The sequence below is a fragment of the Bos taurus genome, chromosome 11 (genome assembly GCF_002263795.3).
Source record: "Bos taurus isolate L1 Dominette 01449 registration number 42190680 breed Hereford chromosome 11, ARS-UCD2.0, whole genome shotgun sequence".
Taxonomy (NCBI): Eukaryota; Metazoa; Chordata; class Mammalia; order Artiodactyla; family Bovidae; genus Bos; species Bos taurus.
Window position 1 is genome coordinate 10,329,787 of NC_037338.1, and position 26,515 is coordinate 10,356,301.

The 26,515-nt window shown below is 47.0% G+C and overlaps 1 protein-coding gene across 3 annotated transcripts in view; it reads left to right on the top strand.

Moving 5' to 3' along the window:
• Positions 1-26,515, top strand: part of SLC4A5 (solute carrier family 4 member 5) — a 138,108-nt gene that overhangs the window by 44,656 nt on the left and 66,937 nt on the right. For 2 of the 3 annotated variants that reach the window (XM_015473386.3, XM_059891714.1), the window contains exon 4: positions 12,754-12,883. In XM_015473386.3, the coding sequence (XP_015328872.1) occupies positions 12,754-12,883 (130 nt within the window). Of the gene's footprint in view, positions 1-7,782; positions 8,157-12,753; positions 12,884-26,515 lie in introns of those variants that run through there. The other variant, XM_059891715.1, reaches the window with a different exon arrangement.

Below are 26,515 nucleotides of genomic sequence, written 5' to 3' on the forward strand. Positions count from 1 at the left end.
TGGATGCCTCTCACTCACTCTCTGGAGCATTTCCCTGTCACCCCAGAACATTCAGGGATGGAGTCACCCTTTAAAAGTGGAGTCTGCTGGGTCCTTCCTCAGTCAGGAAAGAGGAAAGTGGGTTAGAGCTGGTACTCTCTGCAAATGGTATATATTGATGCAACATGGTACTTCACAGAAGTGGTCATGAATGGTGGATTTTGTGTTGTTTGGGTGGTTTCTGGTTGAGTTAAGGGGACACTGGTTTTAACTGGAAACCAAAGGGAAGAGAAAGGAGAATCCTTTGGTACATTTGCACATTCAGTCCATTCCCTTCAGCCTGCTGTCCCCATGCATGGCACATGGCATGGCTGTGGAACAGAGGAGACAGTGGGAAGGCATAGGAAGACAGGAAGTTTCAGGCCACATCTTCCAAGCTTGGGTAAAGTAAGAACTTCTTTTAAAGGGAAAATAACTTATTGTAGACTCATGAAAGTGCTTTTGTATATTTGTAGAGCCCCAAGGGACCATAAAAATTCTAGTTTGAGAAATAATATATTAATTCATTAAGGCTTTTTTCCATAAAATATCTTAGAATTTTGAATTATAACATGTTTTATCCTTATAGCTAATAAAATAAATCTTTTAAAGATTATCTTCAAAATGGAAACACGAACTTTAAAAATTCTGATAGAACCCACCTACCTCTAAGAATACTTTCCAGGCCCCAGTTACAGACATTCTTGATTTAAGGGGGCTACAAAGCCTGCAAGCAAAGTCAACAACCACAGTGAGTTTTCACCCATGGCAGCTGAACTTGTTCCAGCCCTTTGTTAGGGGTGGTAGAGGTCCACCCCTCTGTCCTTCACTTCTTCCAAATCAGAGGGGGCATTGTGTGTGTGATGCAAATATAAACCCTGCTCTATGAGATTCCCGGGTCAGTGACAGTGACCTGAGGAACAGAAAACAAAACAGTGCCCAAATCATTGTACTGCATCATCTAGATAATTGCCTGAATCTGCCACTTTTCTTTGCTTCAGGGCAACTGACCAGATGTGTTTTTCCTCTCTGAGTGCCTTGTCTATTCTGTGAATCCATTCAGACAGCGCAGGCAGGCATTCCAGCTGGCCACAAAGTCCACGAGGACCTAGCTTTACGGAAGAGAGGAATTGTGCAGAATGGGGTCAGCAGGTAGACCAGGCACAGTGGCTAGACATAGCTAAGCCTGTGTAGTTGAAGGATTGATAGGTGACTCCTTCAGTTCCTGCCTCACAAAACAACAGGAATCCAGCAAGATGATGTGTGTGCAAAACATGCATACCGTGAAATGGTATTTCATAATAATTTTGTTAACTAAATGTGTCACATTAATAAAAAGGAGATATTATTATCCTCATCTTCAGATTGGGAAATCAAGGTTCAAAGAGATGTAGTGTGGTACAGCAGGAATCAGTGAAGCTAGAAATTGAAAACATCAGTAGACTCCAAAACCCGTGTGTTCCTCTTCCACTACACTTCTGCCCTTTGTAAGTCATCACCAGTCAGTCATGACCAGCTGGACATGGGCTAAGAATTATATTTTTTCAAGCAGCCAAACTACCTTATGATGAAAGGGATAGGTAGATAGTAGTTACCCCATAATATAATATGCCATAGCATAGGATTATTTGTCCCACCTCCACCCCTTCCTCCAATATGAATATTATTTTGGCCACCCCTTCCTCCAGTTTTGACTCTAGCAGAACACATACAGGGAATAGAACCATCAAGCTGTGGTGAGAATCAGTAAAAGCCATGCTTCCTTCCCTTGAAAGAATGCATTCTCTGGCTCTGAGAGCCTCTGGAGAAGCTATTAGGAGCAAGAGGGTAAAGAGCAGCTGTAGAAATACGACTGCTCTTTGGCTCTTCTTGGCTGGTGCTAAGAACTGGAGCCAAGATCTAAGAGAAAGGAAACGGCCCAGGCCCAGCCTGGTGTGCAGGCTCTGGGGCCTCAGTGCCTTCATCTGCAGAGTGGAAGATGGTTGTCGCGTGACAAACTGTTGCCATTTGCCTGGGATAGAGGGCTTTCCCAGGACGAGGGACACGGAACTGTCAGTGCTAAAGTCGGTCAGTTCAAAGAAAGTCAGGATGTTGGTCACACTGAGCTGTGAGCTCCTAGGTAGAATAAAAACAGACGCAAAGTCCTTCACGTGGCACATGGTACATTACAGGCACTTGACATATGTTACTTCAATTGATTTGTGTTAACCCAATTTAAAAGCAAGGAGCCCAAATCTTTTTTCCTTTATGAGTAGACCTCTAGTTTGGCTGTTCTCACTGGTACTGAGAAGCTAATGAGATCCTTCTGGAGGGAGGGGTGTGAAAAAGTATTAAGGTCATCTTCTACTTGCCAAGCACTGAACAACTCAAGAGTCACTGAAAGATCAAAACCACCAAGATGAGCAGTAGGGGAGAAAGCGGCTGTTTTCTCCCCAGGTGTTTGAGCCTCATGTGACTTCAAGGCTTTAGGACCAAAAATAGATTTCATATGGTCTTTCCCATTTCTGATAAGGAAGGTGTGAGGGTTGGGACAGAGAACAAATTTATCTCTAAAGCATCTCCTCCACTAAGGGACTCCAACATAGGAACAAAGACAATTGGATTTCTTTTATTTCCTGGAATTATCAACATATACAACATTCAAACAAACAAAAATCCCTATTGGAAGAGAATCCTGAGTTAGTGAACTTTATACCTTAAGGGGAAATTGAGGTTGAAAGTTCAATTTTGCAAGTGAACCAATTAAAGTTCTGATAAATATAAAGTTATTAGGGCTTTCCTGGTGGCTCAGTGGTAAAGAATCCGCCTGCCAATGTGGGTGACACGGGTTTGATCCTTGATCCGGGAAGATCCCGCATGCCATGGAGCAACTAAACCCACGTGCCACAACTATTAAGCCCGTGCTCCAGAGCCCGAGAGCTACAACTACTGTGCTCACACGCCACAGCTTCTGAAGCCCAAGCGCCCTAGAGCCTGTGCTCCACAACCAGAGAAGCCATCGCAATGAGAAACCCGCAACTGCAGCTAGAGAGTCGCCCCCGCTCTGCAAATAGAGAACGCCGTGCAGCAAAAAAAAAAAAAAAAAAAGTATATCTATATAAAGTTATTATAACACATATGTTACTTGGATTTACCTTACTCCCTGAGAGTTAGCGTCCTCGCCTCTGCATAAACTTCTGTGAATTTCCAGTCCCAGTAGCATTCCTGCTACGAGACCTGCGTGCTGGGCTCACGGTCTCACCGTGTCTCACTTCTTGTACCTGTTCTCTGTTCTCACCTCCAGGCAAGCCACAGCTCAGGAATGGGGCTCAGTCCTCCTTTGGTCTCCCCCAAATGGGTCACATCCCACATATAAGTGAGGAGCAGGCTTTCTTGAGGTTCAGAACCATAGAGCCTTTTCACCTTGCAGAGATACACAGTTTTTAAAGAGAGATACTAAATATTTGGGCTTCCCTTGTGGCTCAGCTGGTAAAGAATCTGCCTGCAATGTGGAAGACCTAGGTTCGATCCCTGGGTTGGGAAGATCCTCTGGAGAAGGGAAAGGCTACCCACTCCAGTATTCTGGCCTGGAGAATTCCAGGGACTGTATAGTCCATGGGGTCTCAAAGAGTCAGACACAACTGAGTGACTTTCACTTCACTCATTAAATATTCCCTTTCTTAAAAATCCCGTTGTCACTTGAAATTTCCTACTGGCTGCTTTTCTCTACCATATTTTTGGCAACTCCCACCTCACCCCCACTGCACCTCACCAGTCCCATCACATCTCCTGATTCTCTTCAGCCACCTCCAGCCCCAGCTTCTCCCCTCCCTCTCAGTACATACACTCACTCCCCTCACCCACTTTTTGGTCACATCTGTTTCCCTCTGCCCCACCTCAGCTCACCACCCATTTCTGCACGGCTAAAGACACACAGAGTTGGATACAACTGAGTGACTGAGCACACACACACACACACACAAACACACAATGTATTAACTAAAGTTAATACAGTCTCACAAAGTCTGTCTCGTCTAAGTTTAGCCCTTTAGCTAGACTTAACATTCTTTTATAACTCTTAAACTTGCAGCTTTTGAGAAGGAATACAGAAGAAAATCTCCATGCCCTAGAATTTCATATAAGGGAGACTCATGATTAAGAAAGTAATTTGATCACAAGTATCAGAACCTCCTGGAGAGGGAAATGCACTACCCACTCCAGTAGTCTTGCCTGGGAAATCCCATGGACAAAGGAGCCTGGCAGGTTACAGTCCACGGGGTCTTGAAAGACTCAGACACGACTTAGCGACTAAACAACAACAATCAGAAACCTACGTGAGCTGTCTTGAGCAAGGAGGGAGTGAGGAAGAGTAACAGTTTATACTACATGAATAAAGGAGTTTCTCACAGTCCCAAAAGAACAACCAACCAGGCTCAGCAGGAGGATGAACACCCTCAGTCCCCTCTCTGGGACTCGTGGCCTTCCCCTTGCTTCTTCTATAAGTCTGCTTTCTTTCTCGCTGTGTGTAGCCTTTACTGCCTCTCCGTGCCTTCAGCTTTCAGTTTGTACGTTCCTTCCATTAGGAAACACCCAGCTATCTCAGAACCCAAATTCAAAATTTCCAGGCTTGAGTCAGGTGTCCAATGAACTGTTCCTGGTTCAATTAACCATGGCCAAGAGGCACAGTTCAGGTACTCCACAGACACAGCCACAGAGCGTCATCCCTTGGGTGAGGGAGTGTATGGGCCAGCAGATGACCCGAAGCTACTGATGGGACAATTCCCGCAAACACTACAGGTTCGCAGATTCTCTTCCCTGCCTTCCCAGAGAGCACATTTTGAGTTTATGGACTGCTCTCTAGGAAAAAAAGAAAAAAAAAACAACCCTACTGTCCATGAAACTAGGACTTGGGGCCTTCCTGCCTTCTCTTGAGGACCGCCTCAGATGAATGCTGGCATGACTTTGGAGCTCCCCGTTTCTGTCTCTCCCACTCCTCAGAACTTGGGACTGTTCTTGATCCCCTTCGTTGCTGTTGTTCAGTTGCTCAGTCGTGTCCAATTCTTTGTGACCCCATGGACCACAGCACACCAGGCTTCCCTGTCCATCACCAACTCCCAGAGCTTGTTCAAATTCATGTTCATTGAGTCGGTGATGCCATCCAACCATCTCTTCCTCTGTCATCCCCTTCTCCTCCTGCCTTCAATTTTTCCCAGCCTCAGGGTCTTTTCTAATGAGTCAGCTCTTCGCCAAAGTATTGGAGCTTCAGCTTCAGCATCAGTCCTTCCAGTGAATATTCAGGGTTAATTTCCTTTCAGATTGATTGGTTGGATCCCCTTGCAGTCCAAGGGACTCTCAAGAGTCTTCTCCAACACCACAGTTCGAAAGCATCAATTCTTCGGTGCTCAGACTTCTTTATGGTCCAAATCTCACATCCATACATGACTACTGGAAAAGCCATACCCAGCTCCATTTCCTTGTTCACGGCTTCTTTCCGCTGAGGCTGGTCCCTGCTGATATACTCATGAGTGTTAAGCAGTGAAATTCATTCACCTGGCGAATGTTTATTGAATGCCCATGCTGTGAACCCTTTTCTGGGGCCAGTAACACAACGTAAGCCAGACAGACCTTGACCTCACCAAGGTGGGTGTCCAGTGACTCACGTGGAGCCTGGGAGAGAGTGCTTGTGAGAAGACTCTGAGCTGAGGACCCCAGGCCCTCACACTGACTTCCTGGTGGTCTTAAACACCTCCTGGGTCTTCTAGGAGTTGAATACCTGCAGGCTGCAGTCCAGTTGCACTCCAGGTGATTTTGTGCTTTGCTCAACTAATGACCGGACAGGTGCCCCGCTCCCTGTCACCAGTAAAAGCATGATTCCGTTTGATTCTTTTCGTGTGTTTCCTCAAGCTTGGTCCTGCCAAGGTTGGATTTCTCCCAGAAACTGCTAGTTTAGTCCACTTGGGCCATCACTGTGTAACTGTTGCTGTGAGCTCTCGACCAGAGGGGCTCTTATCTGCAGCCTCTCTCATTTGTGGATGAACTTGCATGTGGGACCTGGAGTGCATTGGAGATGCAGTGAAACCCTGAGGCACGAACCCAGCACATCACTAGATTTCTGTGGACCCGAGGGAAGGGAGATGGGGAGGGGTAGCACGGGAGTAGTAGTGCTCAGAAACGAGAAGGATTGAGCTCTTGGAATGTTATGAGGGAGGAAAATGTCAGACCTGTTGGTGACATCAATCATAGCAATGTTTACTGGGTGACTGGCATATGCCAAGCACTGTGCCAATCATGTCACATACATCATCTCATTTGATGGTCACCATAATCCAGTAAAGCAGGGGTGACTATTCTCACTTTATAGACGGAGAAACTAAGGCTCAGTCTGCTTAATGCTTTGCCAAGATCCCACTGCCAGTAATTATCAGAGTCGGGAATTGAACCCAGGTCTGAGCTCTTAAAGCACCACATGAATAAAGAGAATCCTCTGGCATCCTTGGTGATCTCTCTGTGGGTGTTCCTCTGGGGTTTCGAGATCAGACACAGCCCCTGACTCAGTGTGGCGTGCAAGGTCGGTCCAGTGGTGTTCAGAAGGAAATGGGCTGGCGCCAGCCACAGTGCAGTACAAACAGTAGCCTGAGATCCTTTAGGGGCCCATCTCCTCACTGCCCTCCCCTGCTAAGGAGCCCGCCAAAGCAGGAACTCCTTGGTGGTGGCATTTGCTTGGGGCGTCCGACCTAACCACACAGCCCTGAGCCTCTGCTGCTATGTTCTCGGGTTTAAAGTGGGCACACTTGATCTTTGACTCTCAGGCCTGAAGATGTGGTAAGGGAGCCAGTGGCAGAGGCAGGGGGTTTGGGGGTTGCAGTGCTAGGTGAGGGTGTCGGCAAACTGCTCTCCTCTAGGCTCCCCTAATTAGGGGCCCAGTTGGGCCTTCTGTGCTACAAACCAGTTCTCAGATTTCTCATCCGTGAAGTGTTTGGATTCAACCATCGCTTAGCTTTCTCCCAGCTCTGAGACTTGGCAAATTCAGGGTTCAGAGCTTCTTGGAGCAGCAGCCACTCATGACCTCTAATCAACCTTGGCACATTCTAAGTACTCAGTAAGTACTTGTTGAACTGAACCCAGGAGATTAGGAGTTTCTCAGCAGAGCAAAATAATTCCCCAGGGGGGTTCACCACTTACCCTGAATGACCAGTTCCCCTGTCCATGGGCTCTCAGAAAACACCCACCAAGTGATATTTGGCATTTTGTGTTGGAAGCAGACTTAGATGGAAAGGATCAGGAGTTGGGTTGTGAAGTTGAGGAAGGGGAGAAACCAGCTTCAGGGGACATTATTGACCAAGGGCAGTTGCTGTGAAACTTGAGACCTCAAAGCACCTCTTCTCATACCACCCCACCTCCACCCTGGGGCTGGAGGACTGAGAGAGGCCGGGCCAGGACCTGCTCCAGCCAGCTCACCTGCAGCCAAGGCCCTAAGGAAGTTCCGGGGAGTCTCAGGGAAAATCCTACCTCTGCCGTTATAAAGGGGCCTGAGGAGAGGTGCCCGGGCTCCCCTAGGGCCCCCAGGCTTGGCGGGAAGGGCTCATGGGGGTGGGGGCAAAAGGGCAGTCCTGCCAGGCCTCTGGCACCTGCAGGTGCCACCCCCCTGCTGCTGTGGAGACCTGGCTGCCTGCAAGAGGCTCTGCCTCGGCCACCAAGACCTTCTCTCCCCAGTGCATCTGAGAACCTGAGGGTCTTTCCTCTCTTGCTCACTGCTCACTTGCTCTCTCTCCCTCTCTCTGTCTCTCTCTCTCTCTCACACACACAATTCTCCTATACTCAGAATATCTTTAATGCACTCTCGATAGTTTTTCCTCTCACGTTTACTACATCTTCTCACATAACGCTCTCCCCACTTCCCCAGTCTTTCACATATTCCTTCTCTCTCTCTCCCTCTCCCTCCCTCTCTCTCTCCCTTTCCCTCGCTTTCCCTCTCCCTCTTCTCCTCTCCCCTCACTTCCCCTGGTGCTTAACTGGAAACAAAAGTGAGTTTGTTGAGCCCTGCTGGTGGGGAAGAGGAGCCAGCGGCAGCAGCCAGGGTGGCAGCAGCGGAAACAGGCTGGGGCCAGAGGCAGTGTCCACAGCCGGAGACCCCAGCGCCCAGCTCTTCCGGGCAACAGGTAATGCTGCAGACGGAGCTGGCTCAGGCATCCTGCTCTTTGTTCTGTCTCATCCTTTCATACCAGCTCCACTTATCTGCCTTCTAATTTGGCCTTGAAGCGGGAGGGGGATTGAAGATTTAGGGAATGGCAGGCACAAAGGTCCAAGGAGTCGCGTGCCCTCCTCCTCGGAGAACTGTGTGTGGTCTGCTGTGGCTGGAATCCAGGACATGTGGGGTCAGCCAAGGGTAGCTGAACTTAGAATATACAGGGTCCAGGATGGCTGGGGTGTCTGGATGAGGGATGTGACAGAACCTACCCAGGCACGTTAGGGCCAGATCATGATGGATGTTTTGAGCCATGTCATAGACCCTAGGCTTTAGATCCTAGAGAGCTATTGACTATTTTTCACCTGAAGAGTAACATGACCAAATCTACATTTGAAGAAAGTAGTACTTGAACTCTCATACCACGGAGAACTGGTTTACCCTCTCAGAATAAAGCAGTCCTAGCCTTCTCCCAATTTAAGGAAAAAATAAGGTTATTTGTTCAACTGTTAAATTTTCGTCTATAAAATTTCTGTAAACCTTTGATGCCTGCCAACAAGTATCAATAATCAATAAAAAGGATGTAAGTTTAAAGTAGTAGAAAAATTCAGAAGTAAAAAATCATTTAAGTAAATGCAGTCCTTGAAGCTATATACAGATAAATTGGTAGTATTTTCTGCTAGTAAAATTATTTCTAACTCATATGCACAATACTTTATGGTGCTGCACCCCAGAATACCGTGACTCCCAGAAGTGTGCCAAAGGAGCAGGTTTGAAATGTCTTTAACGCTAACTCTGCTGCTATCTAAGGCATGGGATGGATGGGGCAACAGAGACAGTGGGAGCAGCAGCTGGTTCTTGTGCTGACAGGAATGTGAGACAATAAAAACCTGAATAAAGGTGGTGGCAATGGTGGGGAAAGGGAAGGGAGCCAAAAAAATAGTCAGGAAGTGAGTGAAAGAAGTTAGTGTCTGATTAGACATGGATGATGAGAGACAAGGAGGCTTCAAGAGTGAGCCCCAAATTTCTCCTCTAGATGGCTGGATAGCTAGGGGCACCATTAATCAAAACAGAGGAGGATAAGGCTAGTGTGACAGAAGAAGAGAGGCAGAGCTATTTTGAATATGTTGAGGCTGACTCGAGAAGACTGCCCAACTCCCAGATGGAGCAGTACAGTTGGCTGTTGGAAACGCTCAGGACAGTTAGGACCTAGAGACGCTGGTGACCTTGGTTATAGGATGATGCCAGAAAGAATATGAGATGGTCCAGGAAGAGTGTAGAAAGAGGGGAGACAAGAAGGCCAAGGAGGAATCCTGAGGAAGATCAAGATTTAAGTGAGACATGCAAGAGGTGCCAGGTTAGGACATTGAGAAGGAGTCCTCAAAGAGATAAGAAAAAATATCTAGAAAGTACTGCCTTAAAACAACCAAGAGCATTTCAGTTCAGAGGATGCAGTCAGCATCACTGATATCCCAGAGAGATAAGCCAGACCATAGCTTCACAGTGCTGTTGATTATTTTGTTTTTACTGACTTACTGATTTGAGAATGAGACAAAAAGAGAGACCTGAGAACAGAGTTAAACTTGGGTGCTTAGCATAAATGAGATTAGCAGGGTACAGTAGGGAGTAGTGGGGAGTATGGCAAACTGCAATGCATATGTTTATCCATCACTCAGCTCTAGCTGATTGTTGCCAAGTAGAAATACGGGCACTGTCATCAGGGTGTCTGAATTTTCAAGAAAGCTCTCTATATTTTTACATGAAATCTCATAATTCTTTATGTTAGCAACAATTTAAAAAACTATTATAGTCTATGAGAGCTGAATTAAACACATGTTTGTGCTGCCAGTTTAAAATCTCTGCCTCAGTCAACTTCTTAAGCATGGTGGGGATGAACCAGTTGCAGCATATTGGGAAGTGATTGGTAAGGAGGAAGGAGAGACAGTGAGTGTTAACCACCTCTTCAAGAAGTTCAGGGGAGAGAAGGAGAAAAGAGAACAGGATCAGGTAGGAAGAGCTGTTTACAGGCTGAGAGGAAAAGGGTGGAGGAGAGAAGGTGAAGACCCAGGTAAGGAAAGGCTGGTTGAAGAAATAAGAATCCAATAGAAGGGAACAGATAGGGCCAGGCATGGGCTAGAGGAAGAATTCTTTTGTTCAGAGATAGACTGCAGCAATGGTAAGGACACAGAAGGACTAGAAGGGAGGTAGTTGATGGATTTCATGCCTGGAGGCCTTATTTTCTAGGTGAAGTGGGGTAGGAAATGCATCAAGAGGCTTGCTTAGAGGGACATGGGAAAGGACACTGACAGGAATGAATGGAAGTGACTGTACTTCTGAGACCTGGTAACAGTGGGAACCCTCATTTGTACAGCTGGGTGGTTTTATGCAGAGGGGCTCATGAGCCTGGGTGCTAGCGCTGGTGGCAAGGGGAATTAGCACCTGTTATATTCCAGGCCCTGTGTCTTGTGTATTATTCTCCCTATCTGATTTATTGGGACAACAACCTTGTTCGCTCAGACTGAATTCACTCCTGAGTAAGTAGCACCTCTGAGATTCACACTGACATCTAGCTAGATTGAAAACCCAGAGGGCGCCTTGTATCCACCATACCATTGTGTACCACGCTTCCTCTCCCTGCACCCCAGGACACACTTGCAGAGGTCAAGACTGGGCCAATTAGTTCTTGTTTGGGCATCAGCTGTCTGGTGTTACTGGGAAGTCAAAGAGTAAGAGGGTAGAGTCTGTGATGAAACAGTAGCTAAAATTATTGACTGTTGGGAGTCAATGGAGAAATAAGGGAGGGCCAAAGAGGATGATAAACTGAGGAAACAGAGAAGCTTGGAGGGAGAGGAAGACTTGATGAAGCCCAAAGACAGTCAAAAGCAGAGACATTACTTTGCCTGCAAAGGTCCGCATAGTCAAAGATACTGTTTTTCCAGTAGTCGTGTGCAGATGTGACAGTTGGATCATAAAGAAGGCAGAGTGCTAAAGAATTGATGCTTTTGAAATGTGGTGCTGGAGAAGACTCTTGAGAGTCTCTCAGACTGCAAGGAGATCAGTCAATCCTAAAGGAAATCAACCCTAAATATTCATTGGAAGGACTGGTGCTGAAGCTGAACCTCCAATACTTTGGCCACCTGATGCAAAGAGACTAAAGAGACTCTTTAGAAAAGACCCTCATGCTGGCAAAAATTGAGGGCAGGAAGACAAGGGGGTGGCCAAGGATGAGATGGTTGGATGGCATCACTGACTTAACGGACACGAGTTTGAGCAAGCTCCAGGAGTTGGTGAAGGACAGGGAAGCCTGGTGTGCTGCAGTCCATGGGGTCACAAAGAGTTGGACACAACTGAGCAATTGAACAGCAACAGCAAAAGAGAGTCAGTAAGAGACTGAACTAGGGCAGAGGCAATGGAATTGGTGAGGAAGAAAAGGATTCTTGAAAACTTTTAATACAGCAATGGAGCTGAGAGAAAGAGGTGAGGTGAGAATGATCCAGGATGTCTACCAATGCAGCTGGGTAGACGGTCATGCTTTTGATGTCACATGGTATGTGTCTCTGTCTCTGGCTCACCATGCTCTGGGTACCCTAACCAGCACGCTCTACCTCAGACCTTAGGCGTACTCTCAGCACTTGTAGAAGTGGCTCATTCTCATTTTTCAAGTCACAGGTCAAATATACCCTCCTCAGAGAAGCCTTTCTTGATCTTGCTATCTAATGTAGCTTCATGATCTTTTCTTTTTTTTTTTTCAGAACACTTATCACTGCCTGCAATGACTGTTTATAGATTTGTTTACTTGTTTATTGTCTGTATCTGCCACTGGAGAGGCTCAGGAGATCAAGGATATCTGGGCCTTCTTCACAGCTTTGCTTCCTTGCACCTAAACCAGTGCCTTATACATCGTAGACATTCATTAAATATTAAGCGAGAGAAAGAAGGAAGGGAGGGAGCATGGGAGAGAAGGAGACAGGGAAGACTGGAGAGGTATGTTTGGGGAAGGGTACGTGTTCTGTGTTTGAGTGCTGACCTGAGGTGCCTGAGAGACCCCCAGGAGGCAACACCCCCTGGGCAGCTGGAAAGCAGACTGGGAGGTCAGGGACAGACTGTCCTCTTGCCCGTGAAGAAGGTGGGCCCACACGGCACACTGGTGCAAGCACATCCTTTCACAGGGCTGATCGCCCCTTTAAGGCCAGTGTGGGAGGTGACTCTTTGGGGCCCAGTGGAAAAGGGATCCCTCCGTTATTCTGAAGTTGGGACAGAGTTTTTCTCACCTCGCTTATCTGTTCTGTTCCCTATCCTTACTGCTGCCCTGGCTTTGGCCATTTTCCATCTTTCTTCGGTGTCAGCTTCAAGTCCCTGGAGTCTGAATATGGACTAAATCCTCTCATCTCTTTTATCTGGGAGGATATCCCACCCACATCCACCCACATCCAACTCTAGCTTCACCCAGAAGGTGGACTTAGTCTTACTGAATAGGAAATACTTTCCCCTTGCCCTTGGCTCCTGCTCCATTTCAAGGGCCTCCACCTCCCACAGGGCACTCAGCAGAGCTTGCTGCCCTCCTTTTGCAGGGTCTCCAGCTGCTGAGCAGCTCCAGGACATCCTGGGGGAGGAAGATGAGGCTCCCAACCCCACCCTCTTCACAGAGATGGACACTCTGCAGCATGATGGAGACCAGATGGAGTGGAAGGAGTCGGCCAGGTGAGTCCCTCCCTGGAGGGCGGCAGAGGGGGGCTTCCCACGGCAGTCTGCCTGGGCCCGGGCTGAGCTGACCAGCGGCACCTTGAGTCCTGCCAGGGCACTGCCTGGCCCCCAGAGACCCACCCACCTGCCTTTCCTTGGTGTTCAGAATTGGCGTGGACACGAAGGAGCAAACAGAGACGTAGGACTGTCTCATCCTCGAAGACATGAAAGTCCAGGTGGGAAAGTAGAACAGACGCCCGTGAAGCTATGAGAGAATAACACAAGGGCATATGTCCTTTCATGTCAAACTAAATGTTGTGAAAGGGAGAGCACCAAGCAGGCTGGGATAGATGCAAGTGCTGCCTGGAGGAAGGGGAACGTGTCCCGGGAAAACTCCAGTCGGGCGCTCCAGTGGGCACTACCAAAGGGACTTGGTAGAGTCTGCGGCAGGACAAGCAGAGTGGAGCTACAGAGGCACATGGGGATCAGAGGGAGCTGCGTGTCGGGGCGACAGAAGAGCGAGGAGAGCCAGACGGCTGGAGGGGACCCACACGGTGAAGTCACGGGAGCCAGCAGAGAACCAGGGTAAGGACTAGTGCTGACCGTGCCCTGTGCCCGGGGCACAGAGGCCTCTGAACTAGACCGATTAGCAATGCCAAATGCTGCCTAGGGCCCAGGGAGAAGGCAGGGTATAAGAAGGGGCAGCAGGAAGGGCTGGCAAGAAGAGGAGGAGCCCTGGGACAGAAGTTGAGAGTCTGGAAGACAGAATATAACAACGTTCTCCAACTTTTTTGTACTAACGCCCCCACACCCAAATTTGTAATTAAAATTAACTTTGCTCAAGTAGAATTAAATTTTTATTATAATAAGAGAAATGCAATGCTAAGACATTATATTTTTTCTGGTAGGGTTGAGCTTTGGAGGCCCACAAACAATATTTTAAACTTTTTTGCTCTCCTAAGAATGCTTGGACTTACTGCCAGCTGTGCCCAAGGTGGTTCTGCCTGGGGGCCACCACAGCACCCAGAACCTGGCAGCTGCCCCAATCAGAGCCTGGGCCCCATCCTTACCTACCAAACTCATTCACCTCAGTAGTTGTTCTATAGAACGAGGAGCAGATTTTGACATTCCCAAGCTTCCCCATCTCCAGTCTTTCCTGGGAGGAAAAAGAGGCCATTGAGTGACTAGCAAATTCCTGCAGGCCTCAGAAGCATTGAATTCCTAGCCTCATGGCTGGGCCCGATCCCTGTCCGGAAGGTATAGAGCCTCTTCTTATCAGTCCATTCAAGGAGCCCTTACTGCATGATAACAATTCATGGCTCCTCTCATTCGATCTGCACAATGACCCTGGGGAGGCAGGAAATATTATTATCCTCATTTCATAGTTGAGGATACTGAGATTAATAGTCAGATCAATGCAAGAGTCAGAGCATGCAGGTAGCCAAGTCTGGATGCCAGTCCAGGGCTGTCTGAGTCTCCAACTTGAGGGCTTAGGCGCTTCCTAATGTTTTCCCCATTTTCCCAGCCACCTCTCTCCCCTTCCTTCAACTTCTAGGGACTCTGTTCTGATTTCCAAGGGAGGACTTAAGTCTGGAGGGATTTGACTGCCGTGAGAGATAAACAGGGACAGCCACAGAGCCCAGGACATCCATCTGGGGCTGATAAGTGAGAGGAGGACATTTCAAATGCCCAGAGCCCAGTGTGGGCTACTGTGGCTTAATGCCTCTGAAGGACTTATAACTCCCTGGGCAAATGCCTTTCTTGTCCAAAGCGGGGAATATTGAGAGAACAAAAGTTGAGAAAGGCCTTCTCCAATGCCCAGTAGGAAGAGGGTGACTTCTCCCCATCCTGGGCAAGGTGTGCATTCAGAACCCCTGGCAGGCCCCCATGAGTGCCTGTCACTCGCACACACAGGACCTTTTCTGAGAAGGCCTGGGGCCCTCAGACACATGGCTGTTGCCATAGATGAGATACCCAGTTTCTAATCTGGAGTGTGGAGGCTTAGAGCCTTGCACACAATAGACCCTGAAAGGAAAGTGATAAACTATAGATAATGATGTTTCTGGAAGAAGGCCCCTTATGAAATATAAAGGGGCCTGGCATTGCCGTCTGCAATGGGTGTGGGTGTTTCTCCACAGGCAGCTTTCCAAGGACAGTATTTGAAGAGACCTGAGAAGGGCCCCCAGTGTAACCCGAGCAGCTCCTCACACCCACAGTGAGAGGAACCTGGAGGCTGGAGGAAGTCTAACAGCTGAACCCAGTGCCAGGCTGATGGAAAGAGTAGCATCTTGCGGGTCATTTTTGAGGAAGGAAGAATTCGGGGGAGAACCACTCAGTCCTCCTTATCTTGAGCTCCTTTCTCCACCCTTCTTGCCATTTCCTTCTCCAGGGGATCTTCTCGGTCCAAAGATCAAACCTGCGTCTCCCACATTGCAGGCAGATTCTTTCCCATCTCTCCAGCTCACCCTGGCTAGTTTGCAGCTCACTCTTGGAGGTCTGGGCAGAAGGCCTCTGCAGAGGTCAGAGACAAGATTTGGTTGCTGGCCAGCCAGTCCACCTTGGCCTGGACAGCGGTACTGGAGGCTCCTCCTGGCAGACTGCAACAGGAGAGGTGCATGGGGGCCTGTTAGGGGCCTGTCACCCCCACCAGAGAATGGCAAGAATTGCCCTCAGCTGACAGGCTGTGCAATCTACTCAGGAAAGCCAGAGGTCTCAGAAGTTTCCAGAATCTAAGAACCAGCAAATCCCAGTGGGTTCTGAGCCTCCTTGGAATAACAGGAGAAAATGATAGGAGGCAGGAACAACCCCTTCCATGGACACTCAGACCCTGAGAGGGTTGCAGATCTGTACCCACATCAAAGAGATTGGGGGAGGGCACCCTTTAATAAAAGTATTTAATTTGTTAGGAGAGTGCTTGCTTTATTGAGTTAGGAGATTAACAGATGAAAATCTCAAATCCGCAAGGAATTTTCCCCAGCACTGCTTTCTGGGGGTTATTAATTTGGGGGGATGTTTTGGGCCCTTAGAGAAGGAATCACCACTGGACAGATTTAAACGGCTTTTTGAGCTCCACTGAGCCTGGTCCCTGTGTGGATGGTTGGGAGTGTGCATGTGGGCGTCATTTCTAATGTGATCAATGCTGGTAGGTCAGGCTGTTAATAAAATAGATTTTTATCAAGTTTGTCTCTTTAGGGTTCCCGGGTGGGGAGTGCAGCTGGCTCTTTGCTGATACTGACCTTGCCTGAAGGGAGGGTTGGATGGGTGGGGTCGGGGGGACTCCCTCACTGTGAGCAAACAATTTACCCAGGATTCCGTTGTCTCTCAAGCTTGGATCTGCCTGGCCGCAGGGGAGGAAGGGAAGGAGGATGATCTGAGCTGGAAGCCAGGCAGCGCGTGGAGGGGCTTTTGGGGTTACTCAAAAAATAAACATTGGAGCCTTCCCTGAACTCTGAAAGCAAACTCCAGATCCAAGCTGCTTCTGATCTCAACTCAGCAGACCTGAGCTGAACTTGCCAGAATGTTCTTATAAGGCACATACCCTCTGAAAATATTCCTGCCACGATCAGGAAAAGGCAGAAAGAGGGGCAGGAGAAGTAGGTCGGCTTAGTTGCGTCAGACCAAATCAGTACATTTTCAAAAGCCCTGAATGGTTCTCCACACCCAGGCAGAAATGCTTCCTCACTCCGTACCTGATGAAAAAGGAAGCCTGAATTTTTCTTCAACCCTGAAACTGCTCCTGCTTACAGCCTTGTAGAATGTTCTCCTAACATCATCTGCCCTCTTCATCTGCACCTCAGTCCTCTGGTCTTGCCACTCACCTGGAATCACCCTTAAAGGGCCTGAGATGCCCTCTCTATGTAGAAAGCAGAGGAGGGAGCTGAAAGTTCTTAGCGCAGATATCAACAAATGTCACTCATTCGTTCAACTACTATTTAGTAAGCATATCCTGTAAGATGTGAGCCACGTGCTTAGAGGTCCAAGAAACACGGCAGATGCCATGCCTGTTCACTCAGACTCTCAGTCTAACGGAGCCCGGAGGTAAATAACTAGACGCTTGGTGATGGGGTGCTAAGAAAGCACAGTGTAGGGGCGCCTAACCCAGACAGAAGGGATCAAGGCAGGCATACAGAAAGAAAAGCTGTTCACATAGACCCCTGAAGGGCGAGCCAACGCTAGCCAAGAGAGGGCACAGAAGGGGGATGAGGCCCCCGGAACAGGCGGAGCAGCAACAGGGCAGAAGTTCCCCGTAGCTGCCCTAGAGAGAGTGGCCAATGACGCAGGCCCTGTGCAGACCATGTTGTGGAGTTTGCACTTGATGCTGAGAACTTTGGAGGACCACTGCAGGGTTTGGGCTGGGAGAGGGACAAAACTGTCTGCTTGACAGAGATCACTCAGGCTTCAGTGTGAGGCAAGCCTGGGCTGGTCCGGAGGCTGGTCCAGGGAGAAGTGATGAGCTGATGAGGTGAGGTGGTGCCCATCTGAATCAAGATGTTGACAATGGAAATAGAAGGTGTGTACTTGAGACACATTTTTTTATATGTGTGTGTGTGTGTGTGTGTGCGTGTGTGTGTGTGTGTCTGCATTTCCTTTTAAATATACTTTTTTAAAAGCAGTTTTAGATTCACAGCAAAATTGAGCAGAAGGTAGAGTTCTCATGTGTCCCCTGCCCCTACATATTCATAGCCTCCCCCATTATCAACATCCACCACCAGAGTGGTGCATTTGTCTCTGCTGATGAACCCTGCTGTTGTTCAGTCACTAAGTCATGTCCGACTCCTTGCAACCACATGGACTGCAGCACACCAGGCTCCTCTGTCCACCATCTCTTGGAGCTTGCTCAAATTCAGTCCATTGAGTCAGTGGTGTTTTCTAACCATCTCATCCTCTATTTCCCCATTCTACTTTTGGCTTCAATCTTTCCCAGCATCTGGGTCTTTTCCAGTGAGTTGGCTCTTCGCATCAAGTGGCCAAAGTATTGGAGCTTCAGCTTCAGCATCAGTCCTTCCAATAAATATTCAGGGTTGATTTCCTTTTGGATTGACTGGTTTGATCTCCTTGCAGTCCAAGGGACTCTGGTCTTCTTGAAAACTCAATTCAAAAGCATCAGTTCTTTGGCATGCAGCCTTCTTTATGGTCCAACTCTCGTATCTGTACGTAACTACTGGAAAAATCAGTAGCTTTGTTGCTTTTTAATACTCTGTCTAGATTTGTTGCAAATTTCTTTCCAAGGAGCAAGTGTCTTTAACTTTCATGGCTGCAGTTAGCGTCTGCAGTGACTTTGGAGACCAAGAAAATAAAACCTGTCACTTTTTCCCCTTCTATTTGCCATTAAGTGGTGAGACCAGATGCCATGATTAATGCTGAGTTTCAAGCCAGCTTTTCCATTCTCCTCTTTCATCCTCAAGAGACTCTTTGGTTGCTCTTCACTTTCTGCCATTAAAGTGGTATCATCTGCCTATCTGAAGTTGGTGATATATTTTTTGATGAACCTAAATGGACATCATTACCACCCAAAGTCCATAGTTTACATTGGGGATTATATCTGTTACTGTACTTTCTATGGATTTGGATAAACATGTGGTGACATGTATCCACCATTTTAGTATCACATGAGGTAGTTTCACTGCCCTAAAAATTACCCATGTTCTGCCTATTCATCCCCTTTTCCTTCTTAATTTTTGGCAACCACTGGTCTTTTTATTGGATTTGAAACATACCTTAATAGGACTTAATGACAGATGGCATGTGGGAGAGAAGGATAATCAAGGAGATGCTCAGGTTTCCAGCTTGAGCAAATTGTTAACTCACGGCCTCAATTTAGGAAATAGAAGAGGAATAGTACGGTTTTGTTCTGTTGGGTGTTTTCTTTTCTTTAGGAGAGGTTGGTGATGAGTTCCATTTTGAACATGTTTTGTGTGAGGAAACTCCAAGTGGAGATGTCCAGCAGATCACCATGTAGACACAGAGGTCTGGAGTTCAGTAGAGAAGCATAGGTTTGTGAGTTAAATGGAAATCAAAGGAAAGGATAAGGTTGTCCCCAATGTCTGTGAAGTGAGGAGAGCACCCGGGACAGAACCCCCAGGAACAGTAATATTTGAGATGGGCACAGAAAGCAGAACCCACAACGGAGACTGAGAAGGAGCAGCCAGAGAGGTCGGAGGGTGAATGAGAAGAATGCTGTGACCAGGAAACAGGGGCAAGATGGGGGAGTGGCCAAAAAGTGGTGGGAGAACTGCAGAGTACCCATCGGGTGAAGAGACATGGGGCCAGTCTCATGGGAGGGGATGGGGACAGAGGGTGGAGAAGAGTCAGGAGGACCAAGGTGGGTTCTTTTGGACGGTTCTTCTAATGTGCTTGTCTGTGAAGGGCAGGAGGCTGTCAAGGCGAACATGGGATCATGGAGGCTTTTGTTATTTGAGAGAGATCGGAGCATATTACATGCTGACAGAAAGGGTCCAGATGAAGGAGAGTGGTTTAAAGATTCACGAAGCAGAGAGGACGTGCAGAATGGAAGGCTCAGGGCCCAGGGCACAGTTTGGGAGCTCCCCGCATCAGGAAGCCCGCTCTGGCCCCTATGACAGGCCTGAAGGTGCAGAGAGCTGAGCAGTTGCAGCAAGCTTTGGGGGCTCTGGGCAGGAATGGAGAGTTCTGAGCTGATGATTCCCAAACTATCTCTCATGTGGAGAACAGAGTAGAAGAGCTGACTGGAGGAGTTGCAGGTTGCCACGTGGTCCTGAAGCAGGTAAATAGCTCCAGACACTGGCTATAGTGGAGCCACTGCATGGAGATTTATGGTCAGAGGAAAGATTTTAAGACTGTTTGACTCTGACTTGATGCTTATCTCCTGGTTTGAATAATCATACTATTCATCATTATCAAGCTACTTTCAGTAGTTCAATAGATACATCCAATATCTAACATGGTCCTTCCTTCTCTCTCTACTAGACGAACACTGATACCTGATGCTTATGCTGTGAAGTGAATGTGAAAGTTGCTCAGTCATGTCTGACTCTTTGCAACCTCATGGACTACACAGTTCATAGAATTCTCCAGGCCAGAATACTGAAGTGGGTAGCCTTTCCCTTCTCCAGGGAATCTTCCCAACCCAGGGATTGAAGCCAAGCCTCCCACATGGCAGGTGGATTCTTTACCATCTGAGCCACAAGGGAAGCCCAAGAATACTGGAGTGGGTAGCTTATTCCTTCTCCAGCAGATCTTCCCATACCAGGAATCAAACTGGGGTCTCCTGCATTGCAATTGGATTCTTTACCAACTGAGCTATCAGGGAAGGACTAGCTGGAAAAAGTGATTTTTTTTTTTCCTTCCAGTTTTATTGAGATATAACTGACATATAAGTTTAGGATATAACTGAATGAATAAGTTTAAGGTGTAGAGCATATTGATTTGATTTACATACATCATGAAATGATGATCACAGTAAGTTTAGTGAACAACAGTCATCTCATAAAAATTAAAGAAACAGAAGAAAAAAATTTTCTTGTGATGAGAGCTCAGGATTTACTCTCTTAACAACTTTCATATGTAACATACAGCAGTGTTAATTACCTTTATCATGTTTACATTACATCCCTAGTACTTACTTATAACTGGAAGTTTGTATTTTGACTGCTTTTATCCAATTCTCCCTATTTCCCCCACCCCCTACCTCTGGTAGCTCCAAATCTGATCACTTTTACTATAAGTTTGTTTGTTTGTTTTATAAAGTTTTTTTAAAAAATTGTTTGGCTGTGATGGGTCTTCGTTGCTGCATGTTGGCTTTCTCTAGTTGCGGTGTGCAGACTTCTCATCGTGGTGGCTTCTCCTGTTGCAGAGCACAGGTTGTGGGTGCATGGGCTTCAGTATTTGGGGCTTGCAGGCCCTAGAACACTGGCTCAGTAGTTGCTCTGAGGTATGTGGGATCTTCCTGGACCAGGGATCGAACCTGTGTCCCTCGCATTGCAAGGTGGATTTTAACCACTGGACCACCAGGGAAACCCCTGTTTGTTTGTTTGTTTGTTTGTTTTGCTGCAAAAAGCATTCTTATTTCCACTTGGTCCAAGGCATGAGAGAGGGCTCCAGGGTGTTAAAAGTCTGCGTAGTGGCTGCAGAGAGGGGCTTTAGGCAGCCCCGATATTAGGGGCCACCTCAAAGGCCACTGGTCCCCAGAGGCTCCTAGTTGTGCTTGAGGGTGAGCCTTTCGAATAGATAGATATTCGCCCAACCCAGCCTGGGGACCAGACAGCCTGCGGAGGTAGGTCAGGTGGTCACCCATCTTTCTTGATGAGTTTCGTCTCCTCACCTAGGAAGTGTTTCTCCAGGAAGTCACAGATGTGGAAGTCTACATGGGCAGAAACCAGGCCATGCCGATCCAAAAGGGCCTGGCTCAGGTTCTGCTCTAAGAGAAGGGTGGCTTCCTTAGCGTCCTGGATTTTACCTCACTTATCTTGAGAGGCTTCTGCATGTCCAGGAAGAGGGCGCGGCTGCCCTCTTCTTTTTTTACCCATTTGTTATTCAATACTAAGTCATGTCTGACTCTTTGTGACCCCATGGACTACAGAATGCCAGGCTCCTCTGTCCTCCATTATCTCCCAGAGTTTACTCATATTCATGTCCATTGAGTTGATGATGCTATCCAACCATCTTATCTTCTGCTACTTCCTTCTTTTGCCTTCCATTTTTCCGAGTATCTAGAGTCAGCTCTTCACATCAGGTGGCCAAAGTATTGGAGCTTCAGTTTCAGTTCTTCTAATGAATATTCAGGGTTGATTTCCTTTAGGATTGATTGATTTGATCTCCTTGCTGTCCAAAGGACTCTCAAGAGTCTTCTCCAACTCCACAGTTCAAAAGCATCAATTCTTTGGCACTCAGCCTTCTTTATGACCCAACTCTCACATCTGTACATTACTGGAAAAACCATAGCTTTGACTATAGGGATCTTTGTTGGCAAATGATGTCTTTGCTTTTTAATACACTGTCTAGGTTTTGTATTACATATATAAATTACGTATGTATTCAGTCCAGTTCAGTTCAGTTGCTCAGTTGTGTCCGACTCTTTGTGACCCCATGAATCGCAGCACACCAGGCCTCCCTGTCTATCACCAACTCCTGGAGTTCACCCAAACTCACCCATCACCTTGAGTCGGTGATGCCATCCAGCCATCTCATCCTCTATTGTCCCCTTCTTCTCCTGCCCCCAATCCCTCCCAGCATCAGAGTCTTTTCCAATGAGTCAACTCTTCGCATGAGGTGGCCAAAGTATTGGAGTTTCAGCTTTAGCATCATTCCTTCCAAAGAACATCCAGAACTGATCTCCTTTAGAACGTACTGGTTGGATATCCTTGCAGTCCAAGGGACTCTCAAGAGTCTTCTCCAACACCACAGTTCAAAAGCATCAATTCTTCGGCTCTCAGCTTTCTTCACAGTCCAACTTTCACATCCATACATGACCACTGGAAAAACCATAGCCTTGACTAGATGGACATATACAAATTATATATACATATATCTATCTAAATTTTTTATGAAAAATTTCAAACACAAAAGTAGAGAAAATAGGATAATAGTGAACCCCCATGTATCCACCATTCAGCTTCATCAGTGATTAATATTTAGTCTCCAAAAGCAAAATATTTTGTTTGCTTTTAGGGATTTTGTTTTGTTGCTTATTTTTGCTTGACTCTTTTAAACAAAACCCCAGATGTTGTAAACATTTTAGTACACATCTTTGTGAAATTAGACTTCTTTTGTAAACACAATCACAGTGTCATTATCTCTCTTAACAAAATTAAGAATAGTTCCTTAATATGATGGGAAATCCAGTCTAGATTCAAATGTCCCCTCTTATCTCAAAAAACATCTTTTCACTGTTGGTTTGTACAATTTAGAATCAAAACAAGGTATACACACTGATTTGGGTAGTTACATTTCCCATCGTGTTAGGATCACAACCTTTAGACTCAAGAGGTGCTAAAGGAATGGTCCTCTCTGAAAATCCTTTGTCAGGAGTTCTAAAGTCAAGAGCCCCCACCCTCCCCATCCCCATCTAATATGTCCAGCTTTGCAACTACAGCCCAAACTCAGGTGAGCTGTCAGCGCCTGTGGATGATGCTCAAGGGAAAGAGAAGTGCCACTTCATTGACAGGATATTTTAGGCTGTAAGTAACAGAAGCCCATTCAAGCTAATTTATGCAAAAACAGGGAGCATCAGCAGAACACGGGATGACTTCATGGTACCCAGGGACAGTCAGATCTCTCAGGGGCTGGACCTGGGAAGTCAGGCTGTCCTCTATCTCTGCTTCTGGTCTCTGCCTCTCTCTGGGTATCTTTTTTCAGTCTGCTGCAGCCAGCTTCTTTACTTGTCCCTGCCGTAGGCCATTCCTCAGCCTCTATACTCACAACTACTCCACTCAAGGAGCCATCCCAGAATGTGTTCCTCAATCCATCAATTTGTAATTCTTCAGAGATACTCTAGACTGAGCCACTTGAGCTGGAAACCACAGTTATATCTCTGGTTCTGCCCTCTTGCTTTCCCTGCATACCCATTCAGTAAGTTCGGAATGCATCCATGCATGCTAAGTCACTTCAGTCTGTATGTGACTCTTTGCGACCCCATGGACCCGCCAGGCTCCTCGGTCCACGGGGATTCTCCAGGCAAGAATACTGAAGTGGGCTGCCATTTCTTCCCTCAGGGGATCTTCCCTACCCAGGGCTCTAACTCGCGTCTCTTATGTCTCCTGCACTGGCAGGTGGGTTCTTTACCACTAACGCCACCTGGGTAATAGTCAGTCTTAAACAAAAGCTGCTAAAATGTTCTCTCCATTCCCATTTTCTCTTCTGTATTATTGCTGCATTCTCCACAGGGCTCCTTTTTTCTAACCATTTTTGCTGCTGCTTAATTTTATCTTTCCAAACCATATCTTTGGTTTTATGTCTTACTACTGCTTGTTTTGGGCTTCGCTGGTGGCTCAGATGGTACAGCATCTGCTTACAATGAAGGAGACCTGGGTTCAATCCCTGGGTCAGGAAGATCTCCTGGAGAAGGAAATGGCAAGCCACTCCAGTATTCTTGCCTGGAAAACCCCATGAACAGAGAAGTCTGGTAGGCTACAGTCACAGCGACTTCACTTTCACTACCTGTTTCAGAGAACAGTGCCTAAAGTGTTTTTCATGTCAGGTTACCACCCATTACTATAGATCATGAAGTCAAGTTAGGGGGCTAAATTAGCCTTTGAAAGTTCAGTCACTCAGCCATGTCCGACTCTTTGTGACCCCATGGACTGCAGCACGCCAGGCCTCCCTGTCCGTAACCAACTTCTGGAACTTGCTCAAACTCATGTCCATTGTGTCGGTGATGCCACTAGCCTTTAAAAAGCAAAGTAAAATCGAATAGAGTGCATGGCACATGGACTGGGAAGTATTATTTAAGAAACTTAAGTTTTAAGCACGTCATCATGAATATAGATATATATATTATATAAGGATAAAAACAACAAAAGGGCAGTATGTGTGAAATGGTGGGAGAATGGCTCTCGTGAAGGCAAGAGGCTTGCCCTCAAACCCTGTCTCTTAGAAGCTGCCTGACCAGCCCCTCATCCTCAAAGCGTCTCCCTACCTATACAGTTAAAATAGTAACAGAACTCGGGGATTGACTTGCTGATTAAAGGAAATAATATATGCAGTGTTTAACATAGCATCTGGCACATAGAAGGTACTAAGTAAGCTTTAACCATTGTTGGTATTATTGTGCATGTGACAAAGTGAATGGGAATCAGAGGAAGGAGAGGTCTCTTCAAGCTGGGCCCCTGGGATGCCTTGGTCATGAAGGAGGTGGCCTTTGCATCAGGCCCTGGAGAGCAGAAGTGGAATGTGTTTCCCCAGTGGCTCAGTGGTAAAGCATTTGCCTGCAATGCAGGAGATGCAGATTTGACTTGTGTCCCGCACAGACATGACTTAGTAATTAAACAAGCAGAAGTGGAAGAGAGAGCACCCAGGGGGAGGAAGGGGCCTCTCCTTGGAGGCAATGAGGAGAAGGTGCTGGCTGACTCTGAGGAAGAGTCTATAGGCTCTGACAAGTCTATAAATGACAGAACCATGAGGTAATTACAAATACCCCCGGACATCCAGACGAGTAGCCTTGAGAGAAGTTTGGCTCCAGAAATCTATCCTGAAGGAGCCAGTTCAGAATTTGCTGTAGCTTTTTCTGTTGGCAATCACTTAGCCATGGCCTCCTCCTTACCCCTTAACGAAGATGTAATGTACAACAGGATGGGCCCTTCACCAAATGCATGAGCTGGGTGCACGTCCCTGAGCCCCATTCAATTCTTCACAGCTCCTGAAAGGCCACACTTCTGCCGTATCCCTGCCACCTGTGCTACTGGGTACACTTTTGGGGAAGAAGTGGTTCTCTTCTACGTGAATTGCACTGCATAACTGAAGGTCCTTGGAAGAGACTCCTAGGTTTGCAAGAGGAAAAACTTTCAATCACCAGGAGTTAGTCGGCCATAGAAGCTCATAGGTTCATTCCAGAACAGTCTAAGACAGAGTCTCTGCCTGTCTGGTCCCAGTCCCAGGCAAGTCTCATAGAGGATTCCAGGCATCTTATTCTGAGTCTATCAAACATTTGAATCACTTAGCTAATGTGCCTCATTCTGACTGTATGGTTTTCTAATGATAATTTGACTTTCCATGTATGGCTGCCTGTAAGGAGAGAATGCAGGGGCTAGAAGATAAGAATAACTAACCCTTCGTTATTATTGTTCAATCGCTAAGTAGTATATGACTCTTTGCGACCCCATGGACTGCAGCATGCCAGGCTTCCCTTTCCTTCACTGTCTCTGGAGTTTGCTCAGACTCATGTCCATTGAGCCCATGATGTTCTCTAACCATCTCATCCTCTGCTACCTTCTTCTCCTTTTGCCTTCAGTCTTTCCCAGCATTAGGGTCTTTTCCAATGAGTCGGTTCTTCACGTCAGGTGGCCAAAGTATTATAGCTATTGTAAATCCTATTGTAAATTAAATAAATTGGCCTTTGGGTTTATATCACAACCCTTGTGAACTTGGTTAGTGTTCGTCAGTATCTCTGGACCTAATTGTCTCTGGGATAATGTAAAGGCAAATTTCTGAATCTAGTCTGGAGTGGATATTCCAAGAAACCTGTGGGGACTTTCTGGTGCCTTCAGCTCCTGTTTATACCTTCTAAGTTCCTACATATGCTTGTTGACCCTTGACTCATGCCTCCTTGCTCAGTCTTACATACTTCAATTCAGTTCAGTTCTCAGTCGGGTCCACCTTGTTGCGACCCCATGAATCGCAGCATGCCAGGCCTCCCTGTCCATCACCAACTCCTGGAGTTCACCCAAACTCATGTCCATCGAGTCGGCGATGCCATCCAGCCATCTCATCCTCTGTCGTCCCCTTCTCCTCCTGCCTCCAATCCCTCTCAGCATCAGAGTCTTTTCCAATGAGTCAGCTCTTCCCATGAGGTGGCCAAAGTATTGGAGTTTCAGCTTCAGCATCAGTCCTTCCAATGAACACCCAAGACTGGTCTCCTTTACGATGGACTGGTTGGATCTCCTTGCAGTCCAAGGGACTCTTAAGAGTCTTCTCCAACACCACAGTTCAAAAGAATCAATCTTCAGCACTCAGCTTTCT